This window comes from Salvelinus namaycush, chromosome 31 (assembly GCF_016432855.1).
Source record: "Salvelinus namaycush isolate Seneca chromosome 31, SaNama_1.0, whole genome shotgun sequence".
NCBI lineage: Eukaryota > Metazoa > Chordata > Actinopteri > Salmoniformes > Salmonidae > Salvelinus > Salvelinus namaycush.
Genome location: NC_052337.1, coordinates 14,528,800 through 14,538,828, shown reverse-complemented (window position 1 = coordinate 14,538,828; position 10,029 = coordinate 14,528,800). Strand labels below are relative to the sequence as shown.

At 44.5% G+C, this 10,029-nt stretch overlaps 1 protein-coding gene across 1 annotated transcript; it reads left to right on the top strand.

The window, feature by feature from the left end:
• The first annotated feature begins 7 nt into the window (after positions 1-7).
• nudcd3 (NudC domain containing 3) lies at positions 8-9,144 on the top strand. The gene is made up of 6 exons (XM_038970282.1): positions 8-382; positions 1,719-2,062; positions 2,353-2,485; positions 4,567-4,710; positions 4,791-4,979; positions 8,432-9,144. Exons 1-6 carry the CDS (start codon positions 185-187, stop codon positions 8,540-8,542), a joined length of 1,119 nt encoding a protein of 372 aa, XP_038826210.1. The 5' UTR covers positions 8-184; the 3' UTR covers positions 8,543-9,144.
• The last annotated feature ends 885 nt before the right edge of the window (positions 9,145-10,029 follow it).

Sequence of the window (10,029 nt, the reverse complement as noted above, 5' to 3'; positions counted from 1 at the left end):
GGACAATTTTCAGTTCGTACCTAAAAAAAATCTAAATAGCTATCCAGCTAGCTTGGGAGCACAATCTCAAACTCAACGGACAACTAAACATTTTTGCGATAAAGATACATTTATTGAAATACAATAGTCTTTTGTGTCAAGTTTCAACAGTTTGACAAATTACGCAGAACATTTAAAATCTACAATGGCGTCGCCCATGGAAATGACAGAATTGTATGACAACGCTTTGCTTGGAATCTTGCAGCATGTTGGAAACATCCAGAATTTCCTTCAGGTCTACTTTGGCTTCCTGTACCGCAAGACAGACTTTTACCGTCTGCTGTCAAACCCCAACGACCGTATGGGCTTCCCTCCAGGGGTGGCCGAGAAAATGGTCCTAAAGGTAGCAAATGTAGCTTACTTACTACTGTAGCTAACTAGTTAAATATTTGACAACTTCTGTGTTAGCCGTTTAGGATAGCCATTTTGCCCCCTAGAATGTTCGGAAGGCGAGTTGGTACCATGGTGCTCAATAGAACTAATAGGAGCTGGCAGAGTGAAAATGCCCTAAAACAAGGCCTATTTTTTTCGTGATTACTTCAAAACTACAGCAACCAGCTGGGACATATGGTAATATTATGAAACTGGGCTCCACTGCGGATACAATGATCTAGTTTTTATCAGGAAAAAAAGCATTGCTAAAAATGTAATGTGTCCATCCTATCCATAGACCTCTGCTCAATATAGACGTAATTTTTAAACGTACACTCAGTAGTATGACATCAGCATAAACAACGGGTCGATTTACCTACAACATCAACAGATGGTGCTTTCAAGACAACAGGGAACTCGGAAAAAACGAGGTGTAAATCATGACGTCAGCGATCTTCAGGTCGGAACTTTAGAAAGATGCCCGAGTTTCCGACTAGGAATTCCGAGTCAAGTGGTCTTGAACAAGGGCCTGCTCCAAGCATAAGCAACCGCGCTTATTGAACTCAGTCGTGGTCTCAACTTACTGTTGAGGGTTAGAATAGTAGAATACATAAGGTGCAAGTTCGAAATTTTCAACAATTTTTCTCATGTTATGTCGGTCACTTACAGTCACTCAATTAGCCATGTCAGCTAAACATTTTTAGATTGGTAAATTAGTCTAGCCAGCTATCTAAACTTCTAGTAATCGTTGCCAAATACCGACGTGTCACGCAGGGCATGTGCCCAGGGCCCTGACCTCCAGGGGGTCCCATTGATTGTGTTAGTCACTCAGGTATCATTAACATGGCATGGTAAAATGTGTAGAGTTGCAAGAAATTAGCTAGGGGTGTGGGCCCTGGAGGTCAGGCGCTCTGCGTGACCGGATGGTATTTGGCTATGATTGCTACAGTTGTTTTGAATGTGGCATATGACCCACCCTTAATGTAGTTGCCAACAGTCGGATGTATCCGCTTTTCAGGGGTTCAGCAGATGTGGGAACTCCGCCCATGCATTTTCTTTTACGCCTGCTATGATAGGTTAACAGTGACCTAATCTGGCAAGACTACCATTGTTGGCATCTCTCCTTGCGTCTAAACTCGTATGGGAAAATATGTTAGTCTGATGTTAGGCTGATTTGGTTACAAGTTGGGATGTCGTCCCCTTTTCTATGATGATGCCGTCTTGCAGACTATCTTTTAAGGTGCACAAAAAGTGATTAGGTGGTTGATTATGGACTTAGCTCGTCATGTCTCTGTTATTCTCCACAGTCCTTCCGTCTGTTTGAGCATGTGGCTGAGCAGGACAGAGAGAGGCAACAGAGGGAGCTGCAGCAGAGACAGGAGGCCAGGATGGTGCCCCCCGCGGTGCAGGAGCTGGAGTTGCAGGCCACTGAGCAGCCAGAGGAGCCGAGGGGGGAGAAGACAGAGCCTGATGCCCAGAGAGAGAGCTCTGACTCAGCTTCTGGAGAGCCCAGTACAGCCTCTAGCACTACCTCCTCCAGCCAAGCCTCTTCCAGCCAAGCCCCAGACTCTATTCCACAGCCCCATTGCAGCAGTGTGGACCAGCAGTCATCACATGGAGACCAGGCAGCAGCCTGTTCAGCATCTACAGAGTTAGTATTGTACTGCCTCTCTTGGCCATGCCAGTATGACTGGTTCTTTCTCTGAGCTTTTTCAATGCTTTAGAAAATGGTCCACGAAGTTACACAATACAGGTCCACAACTGTTAAATCCTGTTATAGATGGGACATTTACATATTTGCTGAAATGCTCTACAAATAGAAGTTGGCAGTTTTGAATTTGGTAGAATCTCCTTAGTGGCATGGAATTGACCCCAACTCTAAAACCCACCCTAATACCAACCCTTGTATCGATTGCTTCTTCCACTGTGTGTGTGTGTCAGTGGTCAGGTGGTGCAACAGGCCAGTCCAGATAGTTACAATGGGGCGGTGAGGGACACCTACAGCTGGTCTCAGGACTACACCGACGTTGAGGTCCGGGTCAACGTTCCCAAGACCGTCGTCAAGGGCAGACAGGTGAACACGACCACCACAGGGCTCCTCTTTCTACATATTTCAACCTTTTCAAAAACAAATCAAATCAAATTTATTTATATAGCCCTTCGTACATCAGCTGATATCTCAAAGTGCTGTACAGAAACCCAGCCTAAAACCCCAAACAGCAAGCAATGCAGGTGTAGAAGCACGGTGGCTAGGAAAAACTCCCTAGAAAGGCCAAAACCTAGGAAGAAACCTAGAGAGGAACCAGGCTATGAGGGGTGGCCAGTCCTCTTCTGGCTGTGCCGGGTGGAGATTATAACAGAACATGGCCAAGATGTTCAAATGTTCATAAATGACCAGCATGGTCAAATAGTAATAATCACAGTAGTTGTCGAGGATGCAGCACCTCAGGAGTAAATGTCAGTTGGCTTTTCATAGCCGATCATTAAGAGTATCTCTACCGCTCCTGCGGTCTCTAGAGAGTTGAAAACAGCAGGTCTGGGACAGGTAGCACGGCCGGTGAACAGGTCAGGGTTCCATAGCCGCAGGCAGAACAGTTGAGACTGGAGCAGCAGCACGGCCAGGTGGACTGGGGACAGCAAGGAGTCATCATGTCAGGTCGTCCTGAGGCATGGTCCTAGGGCTCAGGTCCTCCGAGAGAGAGAAAGAAAGAGAGAATTAGGGAGAGCATACTTAAATTCACACAGGACACTGGATAAGACAGAAGTACTCCAGATATAACAAACTGACCCTAGCCCCCGACACATAAACTAATGCAGCATAAATACTGGAGGCTGATACAGGAGGGGTCAGGAGACACTGTGGCCCCATCCGATGATACCCCCGGACAGGGCCAAACAGGAAGGATATAACCCCACCCACTTTGCCAAGGCACAGCCCCCACACCACTAGAGGGATATCTTCAACCACCAACTTACCATCCTGAGACAAGGCAGAGTATAGCCCACAAAGATCTCTGCCACGGCACAACCCAAGGGGGGGCGCCAACCCAGACAGGAAGATCACGTCAGTGACTCAACCCACTCAAGTGACGCACCCCTCCCAGGGACGGCATGAAAGAGCACCAGTAAGCCAGTGACTCAGCCCCTGTAATAGGGTTAGAGGCAGAGAATCCCAGTGGAGAGAGGGGAACCGGCCAGGCAGAGACAGCAAGGGCGGTTCGTTGCTCCAGAGCCTTTCCGTTCACCTTCACACTCCTGGGCCAGACTACACTCAATCATAGGACCTACTGAAGAGATGAGTCTTCAATAAAGACTTAAAGGTTGAGACCGAGTCTGCGTCTCTCACATAGGTAGGCAGACCGTTCCATAAAAATGGAGATCTATAGGAGAAAGCCCTGCCTCCAGCTGTTTGCTTAGAAATTCTAGGGACAATTAGGAGGCCTGCGTCTTGTGACCGTAGCGTATGTGTAGGTATGTAAGGCAGGACCAACTCGGAAAGATAGGTAGGAGCAAGCCCATGTAACGCTTTGTAGGTTAACAGTAAAACCTTGAAATCAGCCCTTGCCTTAACAGGAAGCCAGTGTAGGGAGGCTAGCACTGGAGTAATATGATCAAATTTTTTGGTTCTAGTCAGGATTCTAGCAGCCGTATTTAGCACTAACTGAAGTTTATTTAGTGCTTTATCCGGGTAGCCAGAAAATAGAGCATTGCAGTAGTCTAACCTAGAAGTAACAAAAGCATGGATACATTTTTCTGCATCATTTTTGGACAGAACATTTCTGATTTTTGCAATGTTACGTAGATGGAAAAAAGCTCTCCTTGAAACAGTCTTGATATGTTCGTCAAAAGAGAGATCAGGGTCCAGAGTAACGCCGAGGTCCTTCACAGTTTTATTTGAGATGACTTTACAACCATCAAGATTAATTGTCAGATTTCCTTATGTCTGAAACACAGGCTTCTAGCGAGGGCAATTTTGGGGCTTCACCAAAAAAAAAAAAATCCTTAATGTTTATAAATGCCTGTTTGAATTATTATGATGTGATGAGTTTTCTGTGTCCGGTTGATTCTTGAGTTAAACATTTCTCCTGGGGTTGTACCATGTAATGTATGTGAAGTATTCATGCTTTAACTTCTCTTTGTGTGTGTCCGTGTCAGGTGTGTGTGAACATGCAGCCGGGCAGTGTGCGTGTGTGTTTGAAGGAGGAGGCAGGAGAGACGGTCCTGATGGAAGGAGAGCTCACACATAAGATCAACACTGAGAACTCACTATGGAGCCTGGAGCCTGGATGTTGTGTGGTGGTGAGTGACACACACACACACCTACAAATGTATCTAGACACACTCACTCACTGACGCAGCCTTCCTCCCTCTCCCTGTAGTTGTCTCTCAGTAAGAGTGGGGAGGTCTGGTGGAGTGCTGTGTTGAAAGGGGAGAAGGAGATTGATGTGAACCAGATCAACAGAGAGCGCTCCATGGCCACGGTGGACGAGGAGGAGCACGCCGTGCTGGACAGACTCACCTTCGACTACCACCAGAAACTACAGGGCAAGCCCCAGAGCCACGAGATGGTGAGAGCACACACACACACACACACACACACACACACATGCACAAGAGTGGGGACACACATGCACAAGAGTGGGGACACACACATGCACAAGAGTGGACACACACACACACATGTAAACACGCATTCACTACCATCAAACTAACCTAAGCCTCATGATGTTGAGAAGAGTATACAGTTGAAGTCGGAAGTTTACATACACTTAGGTTGGAGTCATTAAAACTTGTTTTTCAACCACTCCACAAATTTCTTGTTAACAAACTATAGTTTTGGCAAGTCGGTTAGGACATCTGCTTTGTGCATGACACAAGTAATTCTTCCAAAAATTGTTTACAGACACATTGAATTATAAGTTAAATAATCTATCACAATTCCAGTGGGTCAGAAGTTTACATACACTAAATTGACTGTGCTTTTAATCAGCTTGGAAAATTCCAGAAAATGATGTCATGGCTTTAGAAGCTTCTGATAGGCTATTGACATAATTTGACTCAATTGGAGGTGTACCTGTGGATGTATTTCAAGGCCTACCTTCAAACTCAGTGCCTCTTTGCTTGACATCATGGGAAAATCAAAAGAAATCAGCCAAGACCTCAGGAAAAAAAATGTGTAGACCTCCAAGTCTGGTTCATCCTTGGGAGCAATTTCCAAACGCCTGAAGGTACCACGTTCATCTGTCCAAACAATAGTACGCAAGTATAAACACCATGGGACCACACAGCCGTCATACCGCTCAGGAAGGAGATGTGTTCTGTCTCCTAGAGATGAATGTACTTTGGTGTGAAAAGTGCAAATCAATCCCAGAATAACAGCAAAGGACCTTGTGAAGATGCTGGAGGAAACAGATACAAAAGTATCTATATCCACAATAAAATGAGTTCTATATCGACATAACCTGAAAGGCCGCTCAGCAAGCAAGGAAGAACCCACTGCTCCAAAACCGTCATTAAAAAGACAGACTATGGTTTGCAACTGCACATGGGGACAAAGATCGTACTTTTTGGAGAAATGTCCTCTGGTCTGGTGAAACAAAAATGGAACTGTTTGGCCATAATGACCATTGTTATGTTTGGAGGAAAAAGTGGTAGGCTTGTAAGCCGAAGAACACCATCCCAACCCTGAAGCGTGGGGGTGCTTTGCTGCAGGAGGGATTGGTGCACTTCACAAAATAGATTGCATCACGAGGAAGGAAAATTATGTGGATATATTGAAGCAACATCTCAAGTTATCAGTCAGGAAGTTAAAGCTTGGTCGCAAATGGGTTTTCCAAATGGACAATGACCCCAAGCATACATCCAAAATGGCTTAAGGACAACATAGTCAAGGTATTGGAGTGGCCATCACAAAGCCTTGACTTCAATCCTATAGAGAATTTGTTGGCACAACTGAAAAAGTGTGTGTGAGCAAGGAGGCCTACAAACCTGACTCAGTTACACCAGCTCTGTCAGGAGGAATGGGCCAAAATTCACCCAACTTATTGTGGGAAGCTTGTGGAAGGCTACCCGAAACGTTTGACCCAAGTTAAACAATTTAAAGGCAATGCTACCAAATAAGAATTGAGTGTATGTGAACTTCTGACCCACTGGGAATGTGATGAAAGAAATGAAAGCTGAAATAAATAATTCTCTCTACTATTATTCTGACATTTCACATTCTTTAAAATATAGTGGTGATCCTGACATTTCACATTCTTTAAAATATAGTGGTGATCCTAACTGACCTAAGACAGGGACCTTTTACTAGGATTAAATGTCAGGAATTGTACAAACTGAGTTTAAATGTATTTGGCTAAGGTGTATGTAAACTTCCGACTTCAACTGTAGGGACACGTGGAGGAATTTGGTGCTGAACTATGTTGAGTCCAATTGTGCAGTTCTGTATTGTATGTACAGTGCATTCTGAAAGTATTCCGAACCCTTGACCTTTTCCACATTTTGTTACGTTACAGCCTTGTTCTAAAATGGATTAAATCGTTTTTTCCCCTCATCAATCTACACACAATACCCCATAATGACAAAGCGAATACAGGTTTTTAGAAATGTTAGCAAATTTATTAAAAATAAAAGAACAGAAACCTTATTTACATAATTATTCAGACCCTTTGTTTGAAACTCAAAATTGAGCATCCTGTTTCCATTGATCATCCTTGATTAGAGTCCACCTGTGGTAAATTCTATTGATTGGGCATAATTTGGAAAGCCACACACCTGTCTATATAAGGTCCCACAGTTGACAGTGCATGTCAGAGCAAAAACTAAGCCATGAGGTCAAAGGAATTGTCTGTAGAGCTCCGAGACAGGATTGTGTCGAGGAACAGATCTGGGGAAGGGTACCAAAATATTTCTGCAGCATGGAAGGTTCCCAAGAACACAGTGGTCTCCATAATTCTTAAATGGAAGATGTTTGGAACCACCAAGACTCTTCCTAGAGCTGGCCACCCGGCCAAACCTTGCAAATGGTTGAAAAGAGCCTTGGTCAGGGAGATGACCAAGAACCTGATGGTCACTCTGACAGAGCTCCAGAGTTCCTCTGTGGAGATGGGAGATCCTTTGAGAAGGATAATGATCTATACAGCACTCCACCAATCAGGCCTTTATGGTAGTGGCCAGACAGAAACCACTCCTCAGTAAAAGTCATATGACAGCCTGCTTGGAGTTTGCCAAAAGGCACTGGAAGAACTCTCAGACCATGAGAAACAAGATATTCTGGTCTGATGAAACCAATATTGAATTGGTGCCAAGTGTCACATCTGGAGGATACCTGGCACCATCCCTACGGTGAAGAATGGTGGTGGCAGCATCATGCTGCGGGGATGTTTTTCCAGCGGCAGCGACTGGGAGAGTAGTCAGGATCGAGGCAACGAGGAATGGAGCAAAGTACAGAGAGATCCTTGATGAAAACCTGCTCCAGAGCTCTCAGGACCTCAGACTGGGGTGAAGGTTCACCTTCCAACAGGACAATGTCCCTAAGCATACAGCCAAGACAACGCAGGAGTCGCTTCGGGACAAGTCTCTGAATGTCCTTGAGTGGCCCAGCCCAGAGCTCGGACTTGAACCCGATCGAACATGTCTGGAGAGACCTGAAAATAGCTGTTCAGCCACTCTCCCCACCCAACCTGACAGAGCTTGAGAGGATCTGCAGAGAAGAATGGGAGAAACTCCCCATATACAGGTGTGCCAAGCTTGTAGCATCATACCCAAGAAGACTTGATGCTGTAATCGCTGCCAGAGGTGCTTCAACAAAGTACTGAGTAAAGGGTCTGAATACTTATGTGAATGTAATTTTTCAGTTTTTTGTGTAGATTGATGAGGGGGATAACTATTTAATCCATTTTAGAATAAGGTTGTAATGTAACAAAATGTAGAACCAGTCAAGGGGCCTGAATACTTTCTGAATGCACCGTATGTATGTGGGCATTCCATTCTCACAAGTTCTCTCTCTCTCCTCATATAGAAGGTACATGACATGCTGAAGAAGGGCTGGGATGCTGAGGGCTCTCCCTTTAAAGGACAACAGTTTGATCCCTCCATGTTCGACATCCCCTCCAGCGCCGTACAGATGTGAACACACAATGTTGGGGATTGGGGTTGAGAGACTGAGGAGGGTTAGCAGATTTATCAGTAGAAACTGCCTGGTATTTTAAGATTTTTCTTTCTTTTTCTGAGTGATCTTTGAATAGGAGGGAGATGAGCTTTGTTACTGTGTTCTGACTGATGTGACATACCCGGGTTGTGTTCATTAGGGACCAAACAGAAGAAAAAATACAAACTGTGAGGAACTCCCTGAACGCTCATTTACGTTTTCCATTGCAAAACGTTTTTAAAAACCCTTTCCATTTCGAGCCCTAATGTACATGACCCTGAACATACCTGTTTAAGTGTCTGTCTGCCCACTGAACACACCTGGACCTAGGAGATAGCTGTACAGACACAGGTCTAGGATCAGATGACCCTCCCCATATCCTAACCTTCACCATTGAGGTGGAGAATGCAGAACTGACCTAAATCAGTTTCGAGAGGCAACTTCCAGGTCCAGATGTCTGTGGTGTTTTACATGTAGACGACTGATATTGGTTGGCTAAATACCTCCCTGCCATTTTCATTTTTACTGAGGTGTGTCAGTACTGTGTGCCTGAAATAAATGAAATTAAATCAAATCTGCACTGATGCGTTCTCTGATGTGTGTGTGGGCTGTGTGCTGTGGAGCGGCATTAAAACCTATGCGTCCTTGCCATAGAGATGCAAAGAGTTCTCAACATTATATCTGCCATTATGGCGTCTGTGGCAGAATGGGAAGTTCCATTTGCATTTTTGTTTTTTTGTTGCTGTATTTATTAGGGATCCCTTTTCCATCCTGCCAAGGCAGCAGCTTCTATTCCTGGGGTCCAAACACACCAAAGCACCCACATTGAGGCAATATCCACTTTCAAGTAGTCTATTTTGTTTTGATTTTTGGAAATAAGTGTAAAGATAATATTGTTGATTTACCACCACTTGCAGTGCTGGAGTCTTGAACCAAATCTGGTAATTTATTTATTGTGGCCATTAGATGGCGGTGAAATAGCTGAAATACATTTATAAACTAGTCAAAACAATTTGAAGAAGTCATTGGCTGATCGTTCCCAACCCATAGGAATACCCACCCAGTTGACTACTTTAAAATGGTGACAGCCCTCAATGCAATGTCCATGCAAAACGGGTTATTGCTGAGTAGAGATCTCTATATGTCTCTATGGATCCCTGTAGATCTACAGAGGTGCCTGGTAGTGCCAGACGAGGGCGCTATAAAAAGATCTCTGATTCTCCTCAGTGCAGTATAATATTCCTTCTTGGTCTGAGAATGGCAGTATCAGATGAATAAGATAAAAGATGGATATCAGAGCTAATAAATCTACAGCTGGTCAGATGCTCAGACAGACAGCATAGACACCGACAGCCCGTTCTTTAAAGATTAATACAGTCACATACAGTTCTTTAAAGATTAACACAGTCACAGAGAGTTCTTTAAAGATTAATACAGTCACATACAGTTCTTTAAAGATTAACACAGTC